Genomic DNA, 27447 nt, shown 5'->3' with positions numbered 1-27447 from the left:
TTGAAAAAAGTAATACTAAATACAGCTGCTAAAATAAAACAAAATGGAAGCTTACCTTTGAATAGCAACGACACATGCTCAGCGTCTATTGATAAATGTGAATCAATGGTGAGACTACCATGCAAAAAAAAATAAAATAAAACAATAAAATAAATACAATAAACTTTAATGTGATAAAACAAAATAAAACATTAAACACACTTAAAATAATGTCCTTAAAAATAGCACTTCTACATCTGGCATCTTGAATTTTATTAAATATTGGTAAAGGACATTCATCTTCTTCGATACTTGTATTTCTTTGATGTGTACGTGAGATCTATAATGGGCGCGCTACGGAAAAAAAAACTTCATAACTAATTTATCCAGAATTTTTATATCTATAATGTTATTATCTTTTTACAAATTTAATTTTACAGATTACAATATCAAATTCTGTTAACTATTTTGGTTATTTAAAATGTTACAATTTATATTTTTTTCCACTAATAGAAAAATGTCAGGTAATGAAAAAGAGTAATTATTAAACCCTGGTTAGTATTCAGTCAAAAACTGCTGTTAATGTTGCCCAGTTGAAAAGTTTAAAGCATTTTATAACAACAAATCAACGCATATTTGTCCATTAATTTTATTATTTAATGTCGAGAAAAATGTTCGACAAGAATTTTGATGTGTGAGTTGTATGATGTACGAAATTACTTATGTTAATCATCTAGCACTGCACTAATCCGAACTACTACTTGTGTCTTCTGAACTCGTGCTAGATTTTCGTGACTTTTTTCTATAAAAAAAAAAAAAACAACACATATAACACGACTGCAAATAAAAAATACTGTAACCAAAAAAGGATGTGTTTGTGTTAATATGACATCAATTTTTTTGAATTAATAAATTAAAAAAATACTAGTTACTCATTTTAGTTAGAACACATCCTTGAGTGGTATTAAAGTAAAAAATAAGCTTACAAGCAACACACAAAACGTTTTAAAACAAATATCAAAACAGTATCGATGACGGTATTTATTAGATTCAGACTAATAAATGTCGTTTTCAATGCTTATATACACGCCCTAAAGAATAGTGCTTTCGATGTTTGTATTCGCTTATAACATTTTTCGGCCTAGTGTTGATAAAAAATAATTTATATCAGATATTAATTTAATACCAGATAATAATTTACATAAGATAGTCTAAACTACCAAGAAAATATTGCTTAAAAAAAGTAAAAAACGCATAAAAAGTATAAGCAGAAACCAATAGGAGCCCGAATTATTAATAAAGATGGAAAATGAAATACTTAGTAACAACTAACAATAAATAAATAAAAAGAACAAAACTAAAACTTTTTCGGTCGTTAACCATTTCATGACTGGCCGAATCGAATTGAGACGTTATTAAAAAAAAAAAAAAAAAAACATCGCCGCCATTTTGTTCAAACGTCAAAAGCACTGTCTGATACCTCGTGATGCGCCTCCTATCCAAGAAGCTCGGCGATCCGGCGCGCCGAGGTATCGATGGAGATCGCGATCGCGTCCCGCTCGATCTACGGTAATCGGCGTACACGCCCGTCATTGTTCTGTTCATACGTGTACGTATCGCATGCATCGTTTTATACGAAGTACGGAAAAAATCGAAACTTTACATTAATATCCACTGTTATGCATTGAAAAAATATATATATTACATCACCTAAAAGTTTTTTTGATCGTTTTAAATGTAAACAGAACACCAAGTTATGAATATATAATAACTTTTTCAACGATCTTATTTTCACGATCCACGTTCAGTTCAGGAGTTGTAAATAAATATTCTGTTCATATTTAGAACACTTAGGCCCTGTTTCACCGGTTTTGGATCAAGTATATCCCGCACATGAGTTAGAAATAGAGTTGCTGGACGTAGAAGAGGCATTGGGACCTGTTGCAGCTCAATTAAGAAACTACAGCTTTTAGATTCACAATTGCGGATAGAAATATCTCATAAATACAGTGGAATTTAATGGTAAAAGATAGTAAAATGTATTAAAAACTTTATCGGTTGCATACAGCCATCCGTCAAATAGCTTCATCCATAACTAGTGAAACAGGCCTTTGATGTAATTTTTACATTTATTTGACAACATACCGAGATGATCTTGTTGATCTCGATGAACTGCGAGATGATCTCGAAGAACTTCTGGTGCTGTATGAGCTGGAGCGACTTGAACGTGAACGCCTGGAATTTTTAAACACATATTTTATTTTATTCAAATATTTCTACAGCAGGCTTCACGCTTTTAGTATTTCACCATGAGATAGGTGAAGTAATAAGAAATCATTTGTGGGAAGTAATGTTGTATGCTAAATCTACAATATTGGTCCGCATTCGAAAATCGCATTCAGCCTGTAACATCCCACTGCTGGGCATAGGCCTCGTTCTCCACTGTAGCTCAATCCACCACGCTGCTCCACTGCGGGTTGGCGGATATGTCCCTACTATTAGTAACGATCGGTATCAGGTATTTATGATAGCAAACGGGACCGACAGCTTAACGTGCTCTCCGAGGCACTGTGGGGAGACCCACAAGGACAGACATCCAAACCGGAAAGAAATATTTGTATAAATATAAATATCCATCCCGAGCGGGAATTCATTTATTCTATGGTATAGTTCGCGTTCGTGTAAGAAGAGATTCGCGCGTTCATGTAAAAAGAACGCTGGCCTTGAAGCTGCGCAGAAGCGATTTATCGGTCTATTTGGTGGTATGAGGTAGGGGGCGGACGTGTTTATCACGTGACAGATTGAACTAATTTAATCACAAGAATTTCATACAATTCTTGCGATTAAATTAGTTTAATCACTACTTAAATTTTAATTTGTTTTCGTACAACTCGGCGCTAGTATTTTAGTAATTGTTTTTGTTTTTTTGTGTTATTTTAGTAGTAGAAGCCGCGAGTGAAAGCCTAGTTAAAAAATAAAACAGTAGCACTTTTGTGCGGCGAGTATACCCATGCGCAAACGCACCCCTTCCAGTTTCTTTCAGCGTTCTTTTTACATGACGCGAACTATACGTCTGGAACAAATATTTATTAACAAATTAAATACAAAAGTTTCTATTTCTTACCTTGAAGACCTGGAGTAAGACCGGGATCTCGAATGAGAAGACCGAGATGCAGACCGTGACCGGGATCGTGATCGCGATCTCGATCTCGACGACTTGCCTCGCGATCGCGTTTTTGATCGTGAACGCCGCGTCGAACGCGACCAACTACGTCGCGACTGACTCCTGTCCCTTTTCTTAACTTCCGGAGAACTTTCGAAATTTAGCGGACTATCTTTTTTAGGGGTATCAAGTTTTTCCGGCGTTTTAATGACTGTAGGACTTTCCTCTTTTGCATATACGAGTGGGCTTTCACGTATAGGTCTACGTTCTTCCGTCTCTTCCTCATGAGCAGCGTGCGATGTTGACGGACCGTTAGCTTCTTCGTTTCTTTTTCGTTCTATTGAAGCTTTAGCCATTTGAGCCAATTTTTCTTTCAATCTACTTAATTCTTTAAAATCCAATTCTTCTTGACGAGCTCTATCGTCTAAACTCAAATAATCCATCATCATCTCATCGTCAGATCTTATATCAGAATCATCATTTTCACTCGACGAACTTCTCATGCACACCGCCTTTGGTTTGTACTTATCAGTGACCTCTTTGATTTTATTTTTCTTCTTTTGAAGGACAGAAGGTGACTTTATGTATTTTCTTTTGTCTTTTTCTGGTAATTTTTCTATTATATCGAGATATCGCTCAGGACTGCGGCGTGCCGGTGAATAACTGAGACTAGATGTGCTACGACTGCGATCCTTTGAACGCGATTTAGACCGACTTCTATGAGATTCTTTGCGGACACTACGTTCCCTATCATTTTTCTCTTTTTGTTCTTGTCTTGGTGAACTACGTCGTTCTGATACTACTTTAGATTTTACGATTGGTGTATTACTCTTTTGTTTTTCTTTTCTTGAACTTCTTCGCTCTACTGAAGTCGACCTTGATCGGCTGTGTGAAATTCTACGTCTTGATTTTTCAGGTGTGGGCGATCTTTTCTTTGTTTTACTCTCTTCTCGGTTATTGTCATTAGATTTTGAGCTGGTCTTACTTTTATCTTCTTTTCTGTCGGCCCTTCGATCAGGGGTATCATCTCTGGCATGTTCTACCGAACGACTCCGTCTGCGTTTTTCTTTTATTGGGGATTCATTTCTTTCTTTATTATACCGGGACTTGTTACTAGAAACTTTGCTGTCTTTCTGTTTTTGAGGCGTTTCTTTTTCAGTATCAGAAGAAGATTGTTGACCCCTATTGTCCTTATAATACGTCTCCGGCCCTTTACGCGAATCTCTCTTCTTGTATTTACTTACAGATCGTTCTCGATGTTCCTTCGAAGATTCAGCTCTTTCCCTCGATGAGCTCCTGTTTCTTCTTCGCTTCGACGCATCACTACGACCTTCCTTATAATGTCTTTCGCTGTCAGTTTTGTTTCTATTGTCATAATCGTCATCCGGCCTTCTATAATCTTCATTTCGTCGATTCCTATAGTCTGGAGACTCACTTCTTTTCAACCTTTTTTCTTTATGCGGTCTAACATCCTCTCTTGATTTTTCTTTTCTGTTATACTGATTTTCTTCCCTTTTCCTGCTCGGTGATGGGCTCTTTCGTCGCCTTTTCTCTGGCGGTGGTGAATCGCTCGGTTGGCGGGGTAATTTTCTATCTCTCTTATCAGATTTTCTTAAAGGCGGTTCTTCAGTTTCCGATTCAGAAGGTGACCGTTGACGGTCGCGTTTAGATTGTTTTGAGATCCTCGTTCTCTCTGGCTCCTCTCTAGAAGATTCTCTTCTTCTGTCAACTTTTTCTACGAATGATTTCTGTTTGTAAACTGGTGATCGGCGTTCATCTCGTCTCCTGTATTCTGGTGAAGATCTTCGTTCCAGCGATCGACTTCTCTCATCTCTGCGTCTATTAGATTCCATATGTCGGGGGTTTCTGACTGAATCATCGTACCTCTGATGCCGATCTTCGCGGTCGCGATTCTTTTTACGATTGTTATCTTCTTGAAAATCATATGAGCGCTCCAACTGTTTCTCTTTGACTTGTTTTACTGGCGAGCTGTAATGTTAAATTAAGATTATTTTTACATCTAATTCTACTTAATTTCTATAAAAATAATTAATAAAAGAAGGAATTATATAAACATTGTTATCTATATTACCTTTCACGGCTCGAGGGCGCGCCACTGCCACGACGTCTGCTACTCGACTTTTTCTGTTCAAAAATCAATTACTACACGTGAATATCTGAGTTATATGAATACGCAATTAACACCAGTGCCAATACAAGAAGACTAGTGGTTATCGCAACTAAAAATGTATTTACTAAAACAAAAAGAAATCCTTCAGTTTACAAGAATATTGTCTCGTAGTTGAAGAAATTCTAAAAAAATAAAACAATTTAACACATGCACTTCTCTATAAAAAATAAATTTGAGGCATCAACTTAAAATTACCCTTATATAAAAGAAGCTAATCACGAAAGCAAGTATTGACAAACAAACTTAATGGACGAATTGTTAGTTCTTTTTGTTTCCATTTATTATAAAAATTATCCATAACACTCTCGAACATATTAGATATGTCTAAAAAAATTGTATCAAAACAAAACAAAAAAGGACTTGGCACTAGTGCATATATTCCTTTTTACACAATATTTTCTAAGTTTATCAACGCATTACAGTGTAAACATATTGTTTTTAAAGATACTTAAATACATATATACATGTATTACACAAAATCAATGTAATATAACTCTGAGACGTACCTTATTTAACAAACGGTGGTGGTAGTGTATACCATTTAAACATGTGGAGCATCCTTAATAAGTTTCGAGTCAATGAGAAGAGGGAGAATGTTATGGATTAGTTACATTGTTACAAAAAACAATCAGACTCGACATAAACATGTGCGATACAAAAACGTGCTTGTCCGGCACGAAGGACCATGTTTAGTGCACAGCACAGCAATTTACATCGAAGGTAAATCGAAGCTATAACTTTTATTATCGTTCTTTTAAAACCACGATAACATAAAGCACGTTTTTCTAATACACATAAAGGGCATAACGCGTTTTATATAGCGATACCACCATCTGTATTAAAGTACTACAAAACCATGCATTCGAAAACTGTGCACAATTAAGATCCTGACAATCGCCCATATTGTAATCTTAAATAAAGAAGTTAGTCACAAATTTACTTCAAAATGCAATACCAAATTTAACACGAATTTTAGTTTTCACCTAACAGTGTTGTAACGGAGTGTTATTGTTTTGTGATATACTTACAGTATACGTTATTTCTTCAGATAAAGATGGCTATCCTATGAAATGATGCACAGTTAAACAGATAATTTTTACTGTCTATTTCTTGTATTTACAGAAAAAATAAATAAATAAAAAAAAAAATGAAGTAAAAGGACAATAACCACAACAAGATACAAATTTTTTATTTATTTTTATGTCACCCACTATATAATTGAAAAGTGTATGAGTATATTTAGCAATAAAAGTTAGAAGCCAGGGGTATAAATATGGTAGAATGATGCAAAACAAAATATTGATTTCTACATAATAGTCACAGCTCACGATGAATGCATAAAACATAGGGATGTGTGGAGGAGAGTTGACTTAACAAAAAAATATTAAAATTCACATATGTAGGCAGAGGATTGTGCAATTCGTTTCAATCAGATCGATATCGTTTCTTAGATTGAAATTAAGAAAGCGGTGTGCTGTACTGGCTATTGATAGTAGATTCTAAGGCATCTGAGTAAGGTCTCGTGAAAGGTCAGTGTAGTTGTGATAGAGATACCCCAAAGAAACTAAAAGGTATTAAAAGTTAAACACTCATAAACCCTATATTCCCATCGCTAACCTTACAAATTACAAGACAGTAGTTACTATAAAATTTTACCTAGAATTCAAAGATTATGTCTTCGCATGGTGACATAAATAAACTAATTTTAATAAACAAAATTTTGAAAAAAAAGATCAGACGTAAATTTGAACAAATGCAGTTTATATTGAGCTAGAGAATGCTTGTGTTGACTTAGTTTCTCCGAATCACAAACAAACAAGACTATTTCGTATTAAAAATAAGCCCATCAAAGCGTTTGAAGAATCGTCGATATAAAACACAATCTTTGAATATCGCCATCCTACTGTCAAACTGCTAACTTCGGCTATTTGGTTAGGGATCAATATTTACCTTCTTTTTCTTTTGACGTTCATCCTCTGAGCTGAACTCGCTGTCACCCTCCGAGCTGCTAGAACTTTCTGTATTCGGTGACTTTGATCTCTTCTTCTTTTTCTTACTGGATTCTTGTCTGAGAAGACAGAAGAATGGAACTAAAATTTGGACTTTAAAGCTCTTTATGAAAGATGTTTGAGTAGAACTTGAACAAGACATTCACAGTTTCAGGCCTTCGAAGCATATATTTACTGTGCCATTATTTTGCCAGTTTATTCTAAATGACTGAGCAATTCACGTTTATAGTAAAATTATTGAGTAGTATACTAATTAAGAGGTTATTTATTTATCAACCGACAATTATAGCTCATTGAAGACTAATATTTGTACTGTATTATTAATTCAAACAATATTTTCCACCAAGAAAATGATTTGAGGTTTGCATGAAGAAACTTATATAGATGTTAAATGTAGCTAAAATTTACTTATGTAGAATATTATGTACTGTTATTAAAGACTATTAAACATACACTTTTATAAATACCGTACCTACTAATGTATTTCCACAACGTTTTCCTTTGACTGAAATTATTAAAATCAGAATATAGTTAAAATTTAACTGCAGCTAAAATATAAGCTGACAATATCATGATACTCGCCTTCTAGTCAATTGAAGTGTCACTTGGCTAATAAAAATAAATAAAAAATCTATGAAAAACTCAATAAAAAATTGTTTAATAAAGATAAAAGTAATTTTTTGTAAAATGATACTTACTTCTCCTTTTTGTTTTTCTTTGATTTTTTCTTCTTTGATTTTTTAGCTTCTGGTGATGCACTGGAAAAAGACATTTAATTTTTAGTATTTTAAAAAGCTGCTTCCTTTTTTGCTTGAAATAAATTGTTTTTTGGTTACGAATTCTGAGTCTACATTATGTAACATTATGTACTTTTTTTTTAAATATTTTTTCCTAATCCAGGAAAGTTTTTATTCACTTATGACAAGGTTCTATTATGTAACATTCACTTATTACTTGAGGTGAGATTTGTAGCTACCCCCTAATTACGTCTCATCGACACTAATTACTAGGATTAAATTTTAAAGTGCAACTGGATGCAATTATTTCCTCTATTTTGATCCATATTATCCATATTTAAAACTAGCAATTCATGGATGTATTATGGTGCTTTGGATTTTTTTTTCACCTAATTTTGTAATTATAATATAAAATGAATAACACAACAAAGCTCACCTTCTTTTCTTTTTCTTCTTAGCTACATGCGTATCGCGATCTTCTCTCTCGTGGCTCGGCGTCCTCACGAGAGGGTACTTTTGAGCCTCATCCCTCGCCCTCCGCTCGTGATCCAAACTGGTCCCCTCGACGAAACGGGGCGATATACCGAACGCGTCTCTAAGCCGAGCATTCTTCTCCTGTTGCGCCTCTGCCACTGCGTGAGTTTCGCGCACGCTGAAAACCATTTAAATTTCAAGATGGCCGACTAATATATTCTTTTCGGACTTTAAATCTAAGGGATACTTTTTTTACGTAAAAATTGTAATTTTTTTAATTTCTATTTCAAGTGATTACTTACATATTAAAAAGCGTAATTAGTTACGAAGCTTCAAACTAAATTAACAGATATTTACCTGATGAATAGCACCTAAGTGCGCTAAAAATAGGGAAATTTCAAATTAATTCGACATACTTTACTAGTTGTATGTAGTAAATTAAAACAAACGTAGATTAAACGTAAGTTAAGAAACGTAGAGCTATCAACGTTCATTGTTTATCGTAATCGTTTAACTCCAAGTGTGAAATCGTTTAAAATCCAATAATTTTATTTTCGTTTGCTTTAAGTAAATAGTCGGGTGTTAATTTTTTAGGTCTAGATTATAACCTAATTTTGAACGATAAAAATATATGCACACCTTATGACTGATCTCATGGATTTCCTCTCCTCCGCATTGGAGAGACAGACCTGCAAATTGTTGTTCACGTTGTTGCGAATTCTAGTGCAATTGCATCGACAACAGCAGCTCCTGAGCCCTTCGAGAATAGTTCGAAGGGCCGGTTCTAACGGGTCATGTATAGCCGAAGTACCCTGAATGGGTTCGACAGATAAGTCCGGGTTGGGGTCGTGGGAGGAGGCACGCGCCCTGCGTTGCGGGTCCGCTAAGACCGCTTGGAACGTGCCTCGCCATAACCTTTCGAATACCAAACGATTGTGTTCGCGTCGCGACGCTCGGCCACGTTGCATCTTAAATACTAACTTAACCTAGTGGAAGACTTGGTTTCTTAAATCTAAGACTATGCTAACGCGGTGAAACCGCTGGAAGACTCGCAAAGGCGTGGGGCGTGAGGTTACATGGTAGTCCGGCCGGCGGCGGCCCGGCGGCGCTACTGACGGAATAACAGGAAGCACGACGCGCGCACTCTGCGCAAACAACGGATCTCCGAGCGACGCTTCGTAGAACCACAAAGGCCAATTACGATTTAAATGAGGGAAGATTCCAACGTAGAAGGCTAAATCTAACCCTTAAGTTTTGAACGAACGAAATTAAAATGAACAATAATTGATTTGTTGGATTTATAATATCTATTTTTATTTATGTTATTTATTGAAGAGCGTTGATGCTACTTTGACGAATTGTCTACAAAAGTGCAATTAGCATTTAAAACATAAAATATGTGCGTAAAATAAAGTTTGATTACCCACACCATATAGTCTTAACGTAGTCCGCAGAAAACATCAAACCACGAATAGGTACTTGTACTACAAATCGTCAAAGTGCTTCTGCTTAAAAACATAATCAAGTCCATCAAGCATAACATATAAAGGCAAGTAGAAAAGTAGTAAATTATTTAAAGATTAAAACGTTGCTGTAGCTACGAAACTATCATTTAAAGATACCATAAAGCCATCTCTTACTGTAATTATCCTAAAACGTTTCAATAGTTCGTAATGGACCTCTTAATGCCTTTCTCTTGTTTTATAGACATAATAAAGACCTTTTTAAAATATGTTTAGAAATTTGACGCAGCACTGTTATCAGAGTCACTACACCATTGGCTATGATCAGGAGATATAGTGCAGATAGAACACATGTTTCGACATTAAATGGACGAAGCTTTAAATCCGTACTAGTAACAGGTTTTCACGAGCTAAATTTGTCTTCAAATTCACTCACCGGTGAATTAAATGGAATATTTTTATTTACTGGAAAAGTTCAGAATAAAGATGTTTCATAAACAAAATAACATCTAAAATTTTTGTGAACTTGTTTATCTTATATGGTTACGGTATGCAACAAACAATAATTCTTTAGTAACGGCGAAAGAAAAACAACTTTGATTAATCTAGACTAGGGATTTAGGTAAACTCCTATGCCCAACAGTGGACCTACAACTTATCAAAAAATATCAATAACAGTTTTCTAACCAATTTGCTGATTAGTAGTTAGAACAATTCTTTAATATTGGTTGTTAAAATATTGTTTGACTCATATTATGTTATACAGATTTAATTTAGACTATCTCACAATAGACTGGAGATCCATTCGACGTAACCTGTGCAAATTAACACAATGTTTACGGGATAGCATCAACGTTCCTACGAGCATCTCCGGCTCGCGGTTAGAGAATTTATTTTGGAATAAAGATTGATACGAACAGTTGCCAAACGCTAATGTGCAGTTTTCGTGTATGTGTCTACGTTTATCTATCTTTAGATGTATTCGAGATGTATGCGTATTCAAATACTTACTATCTACAAAAACTTTTGTTTTTAATAGTGGTTACACGTGTACGACTTATTTTTGATTCTTGTTTTCGTTTTTTCCTTCTTTATTGTGTTATAAGTGTTAGTTTTAATCTATTTACTGAATACAAAATTGGATGGCTAAAAGAGCGCATGTAATAATATGTTGAAAATTTTACACTGAATATTAATTACAGCTTTAGGAACTTTTTTGATTTTCTTTCTATCCATTTACAACTTAACTTTACCTTTTACTAAACCAGTTCCTTAGTTACTACTACACATTTTTTCCCATTATAGAGAAATAGATCAATCAAAAAATATAATACAATGTTGGTGTATAGACGCAGCCTTAGCTTGTTAGCCCGGCATTTGGCAAACAGGGTGTCGTTAATTAAATTGTAAATTTCATCTGTCAAATAAGATTATACGATTTCGTGTTGTCTCTAATTAATTACGACGAAATGTCTCCGAGAGCTGTCTTCAAGAATGTTAACGTCATTGATCTAAGGTGCTTATTACACATCACTGTTCTCGTTTTTTTTTTTTTTTTTTTTTATCATACATGTCTATATAAAATAATACACTATTAAAAATATAATAGTTTTTTAAATTACTAAAACGCGGCAACATCTATGCGTAATATGTTTTTTTCTCATCTGTGATGACTAATTAAAAACAGAGACCTGACATCAATAAGTAAACACAATTTACCCTCTATACCAAAATTTACCTGACAGATAAATCCGGAATAATACACGAAAGGCTAAACTGCTTAATAGGATAACTTTAGCTTTAATCATAATAATTAACGAAAAGTATTAAACAACCATTTTAAGCTCCTTTCTTCTACTTTTTAGAGATTAATTTGTCATTCAGTAAGAAACTACTTCAAAGATAGAAAACTTAAAAAAATACAAAGAAACGATAGTCATTTTGAAGTACATACTTATATTGTAGATTTATTTCAAATGAAACACGAATAATTTATTGCATACGAAGTTGAAATTTTCTGAACTTTACAGAGCTATATATGTAAATGTCAACAAGTATTCCCTGAGGTAGAATAAGGTATTTTCTTTAAAGTGAAGAAAGACTTGACCTTTTAGGCCGAGGGCTCTCTGAAATAGTGTTAACCTGAGTAGCAGAATGTCGCGACTTTAGTCAAGAATTTTTCTCAATGATTATCTTGATTTTTTCTTTCTGTTTTATTTTTGCTATGAATCACGAACAACGGCATCTATATCCGTTTTCTATAAACTATGTAAATGTGTAAATGTGTGAATGCCTAGAGACATAATTTTTTTTTAACAAATGATATCAAATTATATCGCAAGTACCAAACACGCGTGTCTGCCGTGGTATGGGCGTTTGTGCTTGTGTATTGTGTGTTTCCGGACCCCTGACACAAGAGTTAATCCTAGTGAAGACCGTTGAGTATGAGGCTTTTATTTTTTAAACTTCATTGACTTACATGCAAAAGTCTGTAACGATGGTCGCATAGATAGACAAATCTACGTTTTCAGTCTAAAATTAATAAGCAATTTGCGATATCCGCAATGCAGGCGTATAGGTAATGAGAACGGGTAAGTCTAGTAGTATTATAAAATGTTGGCCATTAATTACAAAACCGATAAGTGTGAAATTATTATTGCACATCATTAAGAACTTATGCCAATTATTAAGATTTACGTCTTGTTAACGTCTGTATAAAATATTTGATAAATCCATTTTGCAACATTATCTGAGGATATTTTGGGTAACAGTAACAACAAGACCTACTTTAATTGCAAAAGGGGTTTTCACGTTTTAAATAAATAGATACAGCAGAAAATCGTAATTATATAAAAATCTTAATATATTAGGATTTTAAGCTGTATTAATGGCCTATGTCATTGTTATGGATAACATTATTTGACTACTTATTTACGACTTTGACTATTTGACGGACGATGGTATCCAACAGATAAGTTTTTCATAATTTACTCTTTTTTACCATCTAAGTCTACCATATTTTTGAGAGTTTACTAATTGTGGTTACAGTAGTAAAGAATATATAGTCACCCCCTCTCTTCCCGTGGGTGTCGTAAGAGGCAACTAAGGGATAAGACAATTCACCTACCATCTTGGAACTTAAAAAGACGACAGATGGCAGGATAAACATCAAACTGCTGGCTTTGAAATACGCAGGCCGCAGACGGGCAGCAGCGTCTTCGGTGCGACAAAGCCAGCCCTGCGGTCACCAACCCGTCTGCCCAGCGTGGTGACTATGGGCTAAACACATAAGTTCACGCCAATTTTGGCGTGAACATGTGGAGGCCTATGTCCAACAGTCGACTGCTATAGGCTGATATGACTAATTGTAAATATGAATCTAAAAGTTGTACTTTATTATTTGAAAAGAAACGGGTCCTAATGGCCTCCTTGTACCTCCTGCTGTTAGTCTATTCGTAAGGCATTTGTAGAACATTTTTACGATAAATTTTAGTTACGGTAAATTTTAGTAGCGTATAATAAAATAAGTCTTTATATTAAGATTTAAAAGTTAAAATAGGTATAAATAAATAAAAAATGTTATACAGTATCACGTTAAAAATGAAAGCCATTTTTCATTTAAAAATAAAATAAAAGTAGACAAATAAAATGTTATTATAGGCGATGAAAAGGTGCGTTGAGGCATGGATTTTATATCGTGACAAAGCTTTTGAAGTTCGTTTGCTAAATGAGTGGCTTCTTTGCGTGGCGCAATTATTGTTAATGAATAAAACGAGGCCATTTTTATTTTTAATTACTTAACTAGAGATTTATATTTTTTAATTAGACTTTATATTTAATACTGGATCAAAGAGTTTATTATTATATTTTTATTTTATTTGCCATTGGGTACGTCAAACTTGATAACGATCTTTAGCGATTTTTTTTTTACTTTTTTTTGTACTTTATTTTGCATGAAAATTTTGAAAACAAGAAAATAAATTTTTCAACAGTTAAGCCATTTGATCCTGAGAAAAGAAACAAGATCATTGCAAAGTTTTCTTGTTCAGGATTTTATAAAATGATATTGTTTCCTCTCTATCGATTACTAGAAAAAGATATTGGGTAGGATATGTAAGGTATAACTCAACATTTGACGACAAAGAACCTTGTACTTGGATTTTAAGCACTATCGAAAATTTTAATATTTTATGGTTACGAATTTTTAGTGGCCGGTGTCTTCATCATAGAAAAAAATAATAGATATCATATTCATTTTTTTAAATGTTAATAAATGTAATTTAAAAATAAACAATTTTAGACTACTTTCAATATAATAAGTATAAATAGTAAAATTTTCAACTGAACGATCGTTTTACGATTATTTTATCGTGCTGCAACTTGTAACACGTAAAAAACTTATTGCTCAATAGAAACTTATTTTTGTAACTAGTACAAGTAACAATACATTTGAAAATATTAAATACCCTTAAAACTCACGTTTTTCCAAAATAACTTTTAATTCCTACCATGTACATCATGGAGGACATAATAATTATGAGATATTAAATGAAATAATATGTAGCTAAACTTGAGAAAGTCTGGACCGATTCGAAAATTGATGAGAAAATTGGTAAATTCCAGAAATTGCCCCGATTATTATTTTTAACTACCCGCGTTTGACGCATGACAGGACAATGTCTATCGAGTCAGATATAATACACCTAATAAATATTTTAAAAAAAAAAGTCGTGTCACAGCAGTGTTTGTTGTCGAACTCTTCCGAAACCACATGACCGAATTATATGTAATTTTTAGTGTATATTTGGTAGATCTAAGAATAGATCGTAGGCTATATATAGGTGATTATGCTGTCTTTATTCATATGACAGGAGCCATAACATCATTTACCACGTCAGCTAGTATAATAAAAAAAAAAACGTAATCAAGTAGTAAATAATAACAGAATAAAAATAGAATACAAAATCTACGTCACTTCATTGTTATGCATAGAGTACATTGTTTAAAGTAGCACTTAGCGGGCTGTGGGGGGAATGTAATGTTAAAATGCCTCGCAGGGCAACTGGGGTGTATGCGATCGATATGGGACCCCTTGGATTGCGTAGCGTCTGCAATGTATTACTTGACCCCATGATTTTTACTTTACTATCTCGTTTATTGTTACGTGCCACTGCACACCATTAAAGGACATGGTTTTAGTATTTGCTAATTATTAATTTAATTAAAACATGTTTATTAACTCGGTAAATTTCTATAAAATAAAATTTCATTTAAGAATTTTCAAATATCATCTATTGAAGGGAATTTAAGCTCATGTTATTTACAGTTTATATTTAATAACTCGCTGTGTCCGCGACTTCGTCCGCGTGGAATTTATAAAAAAAAAACATTGTTCAGCTCGCAGTCACAAAATAAAAATATTTCTAAAATAAAAGTAGCCGAAATTACTCCTTATTACATTAGCTATCTGCCAGTGAAAATCTCGTCAAAATCGGCCGTTCAGAGATTAGCCGGAACAAACAAACAGACAGACATACAAAAATTGTAAAAAATGTCATTTTGGTATTTGCACCGTGTTTACATCCATATGCATTTAGTAAAAAGCGGTTATTTTAATATTACAAACAGACACTCTAATTTTAATTTTTGTATAGAATTTTTATCACAGTTTTATAAACAGTTTTTTTTTTCATATATCCTTGAGAGAAAGCGAAGACAAAAATATAGTTTTTAGAATTTTTGTTTGTTTGTCTGTTTGTCTGTATGTATGTCCGGGATAAATTCAAAAAGTACTTCATGGATTTCCTTCAAATTTGGCACGAATATTATTAAGAAGTCGGGTGAACATATAGCCTACATATTATCACGCTATCACCTACGGGGAACGAGCAGTGAACCTTTATTTTTTCAACGCATTCTGTAACAACGTGTTATCTAACGACGCATATTTGAATGTTGTTGTTATTATGTTAATAACCAAGCTATAAGCTAGCTTTACACTATAAATAAAGACATTCTGTAGTATATTTAGTATCAGCATTGCACCCGTGCGAAGCCGGAGCGGGTCGCTAGTATCATATAAGGAAGAAAAAAATAAGACCTTTCCAAATTTTATACACATTATAATACTGTATTTTGATTGAGTCTGAGGCCAGTTGTGGATAACGCTATTTAACGAATGATAATATCTAACAGATAAATTTTGATGTATTATTATTATTTTTAACCTTCAAATTCCACTGTATTTATGAGATATTTCTATACGTAAAAATTAATCTAAAAGCTTTAGTTTATTAATTGAGGAGATAAAGGTCCTAACGTTATCCTGGTAAAACAGGCCCTCTACGTCTACCGAAATACATTACAAAACTAAACTAAAAAACTCTATGAGTGTAGTTTCAGATATAAGTGTAGAGAAGTACACCAACAATTTAAAGTAACATTATCTTTTTAATTTTTCCACGAAAAGGAAATATTAACAAAAGCTCTATCTTGGCAACGTTCTCGATACAAGAGCACTTTTGAAAATGGCTTACGAGCTCGTTCCGCTGTACATCTTATGCACCTACAGAAAACACGTTATTCTAGAATGTTCTATTTTGCTAACATTATAAAGTACTAAATTTGGAACTTATCTGTAAAAATAAACTCATTTTTTTAATTTTACCACTACAATGTTATCACTGAGTTACATATGCTCTATTTCAACGGAAGAAAACGGAAAAGTCAAATCGTGTAATCCACGCAAGCGAAACCGCGGGTGGAAATCTAGTAATTAGTCAAATAAATATGAAAATTTTACAAAATTTAATGATCGTTTCGATAGTAAACTAATTTGTTAAACTCGTGATTTCCTATCAATTCACTTACAATAAATATTAAAACTTGATTGAGCATAAGTTATTAAAGTATTCAATTATTAAAAAGAAAAAAAATGTCTAACGTTAGTAAAAATTTAATTGATATCTGATTCAATTTGCTCCGTATTTTAATTACAAAGTAAAGAAATATTTTGCAGTAAAATTCTTCTAATTACGTTTCCAATGAGCGAATAAATCGATTTTCCAATAATTGTTTCTTAGCTGTATAATTATTTTTACGCGTACTTAATATTTAATTAGAAATTTATTCCGAGACCATTTAATTATTTTTGTTCTTTCGATCTTTGTCACAATTCGTATCGAGTTATATTCGTTATATTCATCAGCATCATCATCATTTCAGCCTATTGCAGTCCACTGCTGGACATAGGCGTCCACAAGTTCACGCCAAAAATGGCGTCAACTCATGCGTTGCATCTCTGAACCCTGGCAGGCGGGTTGGTGACCACAGGGCTAGTTTTGTCGCACCGAAGACGCCGCTGCCCGTCTTCGGCCTGTCTATTTCAAAGCCACAATTGCCACATAGCCAATCGTTGTATTAAAAAAGTTTATTTTTAATTTTATAATCTAATTAGGTTTATTATACAAAGAAATATCAACATAATAAATATTTTAAAACGTAATTATTACTATACGTTTAGTTATTAAAGTCAGTTACGAAAACTAACAATTAATTATATAATTATTTTAAAATAATAAACAATATATAAATATAAAATATAAATAAAATAAATGACAGTCGTAGCCATACTAAATTGATTACGACAGTTATAAATTAATGGAATATTATTCTGACAAGCAATACTTATCAATTCGTGTATGATTTTTACACAATAGTGTATTTATTACTATTCCATAAATTAATCTTAACTTTATAATTTAAAAATAAATTATATCACTTTGTAAGCGAACACTTTTCGTATTTAAATTTATATCAGAAGACTTCCGTGATCATGGCGATTGAAACATTGCCGAAATATAGGGATCTCAACAAAACAATAAACGTGGAACGCACCCGAACAAATATAAATTTAAATATATTACTTCGGCTATTCTTCAGGATAATATTACCTAATAATGCTCTTACTGTTATTTAAGCTTCACGGTTCATTAGTAGCAATTACGATGACTATTAACACGTGTATATTTCATTGAGTCAATAATTTCGTAACAATTTCAATGACTGTAACATACTGTAACTGTTCAATTAATTTTAACGCTTAAGCTGTAAAACAGAAACAATAAAATTCCATTTTTAAACTAATTAAACGAAAACATACACCGATTCAACCTTCGTACGAGTCACTCAGATATAGATTTATACATTTTAATCTTAATCCAATTTAGTGATGTTATTTAATTTGAGATACCGAATCGATATCGACAGAACCGTGTTACATATGTATCGACATATTTTTTAATTAAAAAAAAAGAAAAAAACTTACGCAACTCTTCCGAATTCATCCCTTGGCACATCTTTATCCCCGCTCCCGGTTTCTGCTAGTTTCGCTCTGAAGGCAGCCACTCGAGCCGCTATCTCCTCCTTGGGCAACCTGCGCAACCAGACCAAAGAAACGCTCATTACTACTTAAAACCCACTACCGATGCGTCTGACAACCGACGTGAAACGATTGTAATTGAAATACTAGAAATAAAACGATATATAAGTAAACCTACCAGTGCATGCTACGGTGTTGTAATCACGGAATTAGTTTTCGAAAACAATAAAAAAACGGAGCGATAAGACGCCTAACGCGTACGACTGCAAACTGAACAAGTAACTGTACTTCTGAAATGGTATTGTACTCAGTTTTTTCGAAGGGTGCATGTTAAAGGGAGTTATTGATTGTACTCGTGCGCAAGGGCATTAGCCCTTGTAGAGAGGGTGGATATTACGATTGATACGATAGGGTATTGAATAGGGAAAAAAATTACATAATGAAAAATTGCAATTTTTTTACGATCGATAATAACACGTGATTACGCACATGTTAGCTTAAAATATGTCAAGTGTGAGCTCGATTAACAAGTTGATTTTTGTTTTTTTACCTATACAAATAAATTAAATTAGAGTCTGTCTGTAATATTAAAATAATCGCTTTTTACTAAATGCATATGGATGTATACACGGTACATATACCAAAATAACATTTTTACAATTTTTGTCTGTCTATCTGGTTGTTCCGGCTAATCTCTTTGAAACGGCTGGACCGATTTTGACGGGACTTAGGGATAGCTGATGTAATAAGGAGTAACTTAGGCTACTTTTATTTTAGAAATTTATTTATTTTATAACTCTGCAAACTGAACAATAACTTTTTCGTTAAATCCCACGCGGACGAAGTCGCGGGCACAGCTAATATTATATACAATATAAGTGGGTAAGGGGTGTAGGGCAGGGAGTGAGTAGGCTTAAGGGTGCGGCGATAAGCTGGCTTGCCCCTGTCAAGTCTGTCATACGCGTCCACGTCGCCCTCAGCTCGCCGACGTACGGGCTTGGGGGCGAACCCATTCCTGGGGCGTCAGCTCCTCTGGAGTGGGTCGCACACCCTGGAAATGCAGCAGTCATAACGGGCGCCGCAATTACCATCTACCCCGGACTGCTGTAGCCAAGTATGACAGGCCATCTGCCGGGTATAGTAGGTGACCCGGTAGATCAACTACAATTGCCTACCTGCGTGTGTCCTGCGCAGTTGATCGCCGTACGCAGGGATGAAGGAGTCCTGGGGGGCTGAGTCGAACGGGGTCTGGGTTAGTTACCGCGGGAGACAACACGCCCTCTTTGGTCCGGATTTCAGGCTAAACGGTAGCCCCGTAGCTAGCCACTGCGGGGAAATGGACATGCGTAACTGCACGGATGAGCCGGGTGCTTTACGCTGGCGAGATGGGGTGGGGTCCTCTGGGAGGACGCGGAGACCGGCCATGCTGACGGGGCAAGGGTGTTCGGAACCACTGGGGGCCGTGGGATCGCGGTCACCAGCCGGGCATCTGTAGCTCCCGATGTCGCGTTTGGAATCCAACCTACCACATCTATATCTACTGCGTAGCCCCGGTGTCGATACGGCATCCCCAACGTTGCGGGCTCCATGGAGGGTAGGGAGCGCAGTAGATGAAATTTCTTTCTTATCAAACATGGACAACAATAGATCCAAACCCACACAGGGACCTGAAGGGAAACCGGATGGTACCTTACTGGTGGCGGGTACCGCGAATGCGGGGCCGTCTACCAAACACCCATTACGGGTACAACAAACACAACAGGGGTGCGGCACCATGAAGTTGGGACAGCCCTCTTTCACTAGCGGAGGCAAGGCAGCGAAGTCGACCTTGACCTCAGCAAACACACACACACGCGGGGGTGGTGCCGCCAAGGCGGCGCCACCACACACAAAGCGCATGTCCGTGGGTGGCCGAGGGGAAACCGGGAAACCGGAGGAACCGAGGCCGTCCACGTCGACGGCGCCTTCAACAGGCGCTATCCTCGACGCCGACAGGGCACTGGGGCAACCCGGAGCCCGGTCGGCAGGAGAGGTGGCTGCCCTAAAACGCTTTGACGAGGCGTGGACCCTGGTCGACCGCCGACAAGCCAAGGGGAAACCCGGCAAGTCGGCGGGACGCGCAGGGGGTAAAGGGTCCTCCCAACCAGGGAGTGAACCTAAGCCCCGGCGCATGAACAGGAAGCTACGCCAACGTCAGAGGAGGCGTGCATCGGAGGCGGGAGCCCCCAAGCGCGATACAACAACCCAAGCCGAGGAACCCAAAACCGAGGGGTCCGTCAAGTTCGCGAAGGGGGCGGCAGGTGGCCAGGGTAACCAGGCAACCGGTCGCGCCCAACGCGGCAAGGCGCAGGCGAAGGGTAAAGCGGGCAATGGAGATGCATCCCAGGTACCGGCTAAAAGGGCTCGCCTCGACGACTCTCAGTCGCCGAGGGGTGGTCCCAAAAAGCCGAGGCTGGCTGATGGTACCCATGTCCCCTACTCAGCGGCAGTGCAGTCGGACTTACTGGTTGCGGTGACAACTGTGACCGGAGAGCACCTGACTGCACAGGCCGCACAGGAAGTACAGGTCCTTCTACAAGAGCGCCTTCTAAAGGATCTTGTAGAAGCGACCGATGATGAACCGGTGAACCCTGTTTTTCAGGGTAAACCGATATACGCCGATGGAGCTCTGAAGCTGTGGTGTGAGAACCGCGAAACCGTGGGGTACCTCACACGTATAGTTTCGGAGCTCGCCCTGCCCACGGGCACCAAATTAATGGTCAAACGGCAGTGCGACCTTGTCAGGCTGGTCCGCTGCGGGGTCCTCCTTCCGGGTGAACAACCGGACATCTGGAAGGTGGGACGCGCGCTGCGGCTCCAGAATGTGTGGGCCAAGGTAGACAGCTGGATCCTCCATAAGGTTGACAGACAGGAAGGTAATACGTTCCTGATCTTCAGCGCTCCCGAGGACGTGGTGCAGACCCTGGTGGAACGAGAGCGCCGACTCTGCTATTTGCTGGGGTCGGTGTACGTGAAGTTCCAGGGTCCGAAAGGTAAATTTACCGAGCACCTGCCAACGGAGCATGACGACCCCATGGAGGATCAAAACAACGGAGAACAGGCGAAGGGGGAAGGGTCGGGAGCAATCCCGGCTATCCCCGAGCCACCCCCTGTGAGGCAGTCGAGCCCCAAACCCCAGACCGAAGAGGCAGTGGTCGTGGAGGAGCTGCTTCTGGAGTCGGAGGAGGGGGCTTGCCTGGCAAGCCTGGACAACCTGGCCATAGGGGAGACAGTGATGGAGGAGGCAGGGATGCTGTCTGACGATGGCTTACCCAGCTCACCCATCCTGTAAAGTCCTCCAAGCAAACCTCCACCATAGCATGACAGCAACGGCTCAAATGCGTAAATGGTTGGAGGTTAACACAACAGCCATTGCACTGATCCAGGAGCCGTGGGTCAGGAATGGCACTGTATGCGGACTCCGGAACTCTGGAGGTAAGCTAATTACACATACAGGCTCGGAAAACAGCAGGGCCTGTATTTACATCACCAACAATATACAGGCGCAAACATTAACGAGATTCTGTTCTAGAGATGTGTGCGCCATACAGCTGCATAGTACGCAAGACCACAGCCTGCCGGAGATGGTGATCGCGTCGGCCTACATGCCGGAGGCTGATGCGCCACCGCCGCACGACATGGCACGGCTGATAACATACTGCGAAGAGGCCAGGCTGCAACTAATTATAGGCACTGACTCCAACGCACATCACACCCTATGGGGAATGAAAACAACAAACGAAAGAGGTAAGCTCTTAGTTGAATATCTGATGACGACAAACCTACAGATCATGAATGTGGGCTCTGAGCCCACTTTCGTGAACAGACGTAGCAGGACAATCATCGACCTAACTCTTGCCACAGAAGCGGCCTCCGAGACCATCTCCAACTGGCACGTATCCGATGAGGCATCGTGCTCAGATCACAGATGGATACGCTTCGATGTGCAGGTAAATACAGTTCCAACAACCCCTAGGCGTAACCCACGCAAAACTGACCGCGTGCACTACGCTGAGAGACTGGAGCAGCTGCTCAGTGAGCAGGCATGCCCAGACCGGCTTGTGGGAACAGAACATATAGAACAGCAGGTAGATACTTTGACTAGCAACATTATAGACTCCTACCAAACTGCATGTCCCTTATCATTGCCACCGGAGAACAAAGTAACCTGGTGGGGGCCTGAACTGGAAAGACTCAGGAAAAAGGTGAGGCGACTTTTAAACAGAGCAATGAATACATGCGCCGATCTGGACTGGGACAGGTATAAGAAAGCCAAGTCCAGATACAAGAAACGACTAAGGTACAGAAGCACCGACTCGTGGCGCAAATTCTGCAGCAGCGTGGAAACCTGCGAACAGGCCAATAGGGTAAGGAAGGTCTTAGCAAACCAATCCTGCCAGCTGAAGGGCTCCCTAAGAAAGCCTGACAACACCTTCACGAGCACGCCGGAAGAAGCAGAGTGCATCCTGGTTGAGACACATTTCCCAGGGTGCCACATCATGCAGTCGGTGGACTGGCCCGAGGAGGACGTAGCCCCAACAGAGGAGCATTGGGAATATGCACTCAAGGTAGTAAGCCCATCAAAAGTCAGATGGGCTATCAACAGCTTTGACTCCTTCAAATCCCCAGGGTTGGACGGGGTCTTCCCGGCACTTCTAAAGTGGGGAAGTAACCGACTGATCCAGAGGCTTACCACTGTTTTGGCGGCCTGTTTAGCTCACAGCTACGTGCCGAGGCAGTGGAGGGAGGTAAAGGTAATCTTCATCCCCAAACCGGGAAAAAGTGACTACTCTGAACCCAAATCCCACAGACCTATAAGTCTTACATCTTTTCTACTGAAGACTCTGGAAAGGCTGTGCGAACGGGATCTGAGAGAAAACGCCCTAGCTACAGTACGCCTACATCCAAACCAACACGCGTACAGCCAAGGTAAATCAACAGAGTCAGCTCTACATGCAGTGGTCAGTAAAATAGAAGAGGCCATTGAAAACAAGGCTATGTGTCTTGGCACCTTCATCGACATAGAAGGAGCCTTTGACAAGACTAACTTCAACAGCATCTCGTCGGCCCTAGTTAAGCACGGGGTACACCCGATGATGATCGACTGGATAGGTAACATGCTCAGAAAAAGAGTCATCAAACTTACATCAACTGAGGCACAACATGCACTGGTAGCCAGAGGATGTCCACAAGGAGGGGTGCTTTCCCCACTACTGTGGAACCTAGTGGTAAACGACCTTATAACCAGACTGAACCAGCACAACTACTTCACGATCGGGTACGCTGATGATATCGCCATCCTAATCAGCGGCAGAGTCAGCAGTACCGTGTGCAGTGTCACACAGCAGGCGCTACGAATTGTGGAGAGATGGTGCATAGATAACGAACTCACCGTCAATCCTGGAAAGACGGAACAGGTAATGTTCACTAACAAACGGCAATTGGGGAGCTACAAACCCCCTAGACTGTTCGGTACGGAGCTACAGTTCAGCTCGGAGGTAAAGTATCTAGGAATTATTCTAGATAGCAAACTGAACTGGAGCAAGCATCTCAACAGCAAAATTGACAAGGCTACAATAGCCTTCTGGCAGTGCCGCAGAATGATAGGTAAGAAATGGGGTCTATCCCCAAAAGTCACTCTGTGGCTGTACCAGTCCGTCATCAGGCCAATTATCAGCTACGGTGCTGTGGTTTGGTGGCCGAGAACCAGACTAATCACCGGAGAAGCAAAACTACAACGACTTCAAAGGCTAGCTTGCATGGCGACTACGGGCTGCATGAGGACTACTCCGACAGCCGCCCTGGAAACCCTACTGAACCTGCCGCCGCTGCACCTGTTTATCCAACAGGAGGCGGGAGCGGCTGCGGTAAGACTCAGGAAGCTAAACCTTTGGAGGAACGTAAAGGTAGCACATACAGGAATACTTGGCGAACTGGCAAACAGGGAACCGCTCGTCGAAGCGGTTACCGACAGGATACCCAAACAGTACGTATTCGACAAAAGATACAGAATACAATTACACGAAGACCCAGGTGAAGGCCTCAACCCTAGGGAGTTAAGAATCTTCACAGACGGGTCGAAAACATCAACAGGTACAGGTTCTGGGGTCTACTCAGAAGACCTGAATATCCACATCTCATCGCCATTAGGAATCCACAACACCGTCTTCCAGGCGGAATGTATGGGAATCATAATGGCAGCAACAGCGATCAAGTCTAGAGAGGTACAGGGTTTTCCAATCCGTATACTTTCCGACAGCAGATCGGTCCTGCAAGCCCTACAGAGCGACATTATGACATCAGGGCTAATATACGAGTGCCATCGAGCTCTGACGAAGGTAAGTGAAACAAACACCATTACCCTTCAATGGATAAAGGGACACAGTGGATCGCGAGGCAATGACGCGGCCGACCGACTGGCGAGGAATGGATCGGAGATGAGGGTCCACGGACCCGAACCCATTCTGCCTCTGCCATTCGGATGGCTGCGCAGCCAGCTGCGACACAACACCAAGGTAATGCACCAAGAATATTGGACAAACCTAACTACCTGCAGGCAGACCAAGGAAGCTCTTCCGACGATCAACCCAGGATTGTCCCGCAAACTTCGCGGTTATGGAAGAGCCCAGCTCCGACTACTGGTCGGGGCGCTTACGGGACATGCCTTGCTTAACAAGCACTTACACAATCTAGGTGTTACAGACAGCCCCCTGTGCAGAGCGTGCCTGGAGGCAGAGGAAACGGCCTCACATATCCTGCTGGAATGCGGTGGTGTGGCGAACTACAGGGCACTACACCTTGGGACACCGAGGTTGCTCCAGGAAGTCGTCGGCAACGTGAAGGGTCTGCTAGGCTTCCTCAAGGAGCTTGGCTGGCACGAATAGTGCCCACCAGCCGATCACGCAAAAAAGGCGCATCAAGACGTCGAGTTGCGGAAAATAGCCCGTGTACAACAACAACAACAACAACAAGTGGGTAAAACAAGAAATTTCTAATGGCTTTTTAGTACATTTTGATTGTATATAGTTGAATTATCGATTTTATCTAGATACCGAGTTTTATCTGTACTAATATTACAAACAATAAGAGTTTATTTGTCCATTCTCTCATTCTCTGTTTATTTGTCCAAGTCTTAACTTTGAATAGCCGTAACTAATATAATTTAAATATATAAAATGACATTTCTGAAGTGCTTTTGAAACTAATTTGAAGACAATAGTTTTTGATTTTGATTTATAAGTCCTTTTTTAATATGTAATAATCAAGAAAACATGCTGATGATAAACACGTGTGAAATAGGGCAGGTTATCTAGCAATTAATACAAAAATAAAATTTATATAAACCCAACTCTAGTTTTAGCAAAATTGAATTAAAACACAATTTATGGTATGGCTTATCAGTAATTAATTTACCATGTACCATGTTTTGAATGACCCATTTCCAATCATAGTTCTATGCATTCATAGGTTTATAAATGGTTTTTATATATAGATGGCTGTCATTTGCGTGTACACAAATGTTAAGTGTATTTGACACTATTGTCGAGTTTTTAGAACTATTAACCACTTACCGTTAAAAAATAGTTATAAAAACTCATAAATATTTTTTAACGGTTGCCAGTTGTCGTAACTAATGAATCTTTTTCAAAAAGTGTTTTGGTCACTATTTCTGTAATAATATAAGCTACAGTAGGATGTTTGAGAGTATACATATTTAAAAAAATATATTTATATCATAACATGCCAAAACTCTGGAGTTAAGTTGCCTATCTTAGAAACAGACTATATGAGAATGCTATTTTTTTTTAATATTACAGGCTTTAATTGATTGACTGATTAAGCTTGTAACATCACACTACGCGGTATAGCCCTCTATCTCCTGATGTAAGGAGAAGGATTGTAGCTTAAGCGATCATACTGCTAAATTGTGAGTAGGCAGATATATTCTCTACAAGTAGTAACAAATGCTATTAGGTGTTTATGATAACAATTGGCACTGACAGCTTGATATGTTCTCCGACGCATGTTGGGAAGACCCACAAGGACAGACACCCAGGCCAGAATAAAACATTTGTAGTAATATCAATCCTGAGTGGGAGTCTAAGCCGCAGCTGCCGGTGTTTTAGGCACCAACATGGCATGGATCACTTCCCATACCAGAGCAAACCATGAGACTTTATTAATTACAAAAAAATGTTATTTGATTTTATTTACATTACAATAAAACATGAAACAGGTTAAATTTTCATATTTTAGATGTTGTTATACAAGAGAATGACTGCCATTACTTTACTTTTAACTTTTACAACTATTCAAAACATTATAACAACATTTGACATTGTTGTGTAATGTGTTCAGATACCATTCTATATTTACGGCTTTTTTTCATAAACTATACCAAAGGTAATGAAAATGTATATAATTTAGAATAACTATATTTTGTAGGTTAGGATATGTTAAATGTTTACACAATTGTATCAGCACAACCTCACTTACCCCTGTTCTTCTAGAGTGTCTTCTAACTCCGCACATTTCACTTCTATCTTTCTTTTCCTCTCGTGATCGAGTATTTCGCGGTTGGGTTGTTTATTAGACGCACAATCTAGTTTAGCGATATCCTCTTCAGTACGATAGTTAACCGAATCTTTGGTTTTACGCACTGAAGCCCAGTTTCTCTGAACGTAACCATTTGTTCCCGAACCTCTTGGCGTTGTAAGACCGATGCCATTATACATTTTTGCCGCTTGTTTTAGTCTAAAAAGAAAAAACCCCAGTTAAGTGAATTATTGTCAGCATCTACGTTTCAAATCCAATACGTAGGCAAAATTAGCATTCAAATATCCACCACACTTTTTCCATAAATTCGTTAGCCTATATATACTATAAAATGTAGGTCAAGCTTAAAATATCTCACCAATAAGTAACGAATAGATTAGCAATTTCAGCACTTTAACTACACGTCCATCTTGGCTGAAAGGTTTTGATGTTGTTGTTTTAAAATTTATCCCCAAT

The 27447-nt window shown here is 38.0% G+C and overlaps 1 protein-coding gene across 6 annotated transcripts; it reads right to left on the bottom strand.

Moving 5' to 3' along the window:
* Positions 1 to 150: 150 nt before the first annotated feature.
* LOC123653406 (serine/arginine repetitive matrix protein 2) lies at positions 151 to 27426 on the bottom strand. Of its 6 annotated transcripts, XM_045589394.1 has the most exons (12): positions 27350 to 27426; positions 26932 to 27189; positions 18343 to 18450; positions 8516 to 8731; positions 8041 to 8100; positions 7284 to 7401; positions 5235 to 5287; positions 3104 to 5131; positions 2125 to 2214; positions 1460 to 1576; positions 700 to 781; positions 151 to 333 (listed from the first exon to the last, which is right to left on the bottom strand). In XM_045589394.1, the coding sequence occupies exons 2-11, from the start codon at positions 27168 to 27170 to the stop codon at positions 724 to 726; spliced, it is 3087 nt and encodes a 1028-aa protein (XP_045445350.1). In that variant the 5' UTR covers positions 27171 to 27189; positions 27350 to 27426; the 3' UTR covers positions 151 to 333; positions 700 to 723. The 6 variants fall into 6 exon arrangements, with proteins under 6 accessions (XP_045445350.1, XP_045445349.1, XP_045445352.1 ...); XM_045589393.1 differs by lacking the exon at positions 700 to 781; XM_045589396.1 differs by lacking the exon at positions 700 to 781 and having other exon boundaries at positions 1460 to 1543.
* Between the last annotated feature and the right edge of the window lie 21 nt (positions 27427 to 27447).

This window comes from Melitaea cinxia, chromosome 5 (genome assembly GCF_905220565.1).
Source record: "Melitaea cinxia chromosome 5, ilMelCinx1.1, whole genome shotgun sequence".
NCBI classification, from domain to species: Eukaryota; Metazoa; Arthropoda; class Insecta; order Lepidoptera; family Nymphalidae; genus Melitaea; species Melitaea cinxia.
Note: the sequence above shows the minus strand (reverse complement) of the source record. Positions and strands in the feature narration are given on the sequence as shown.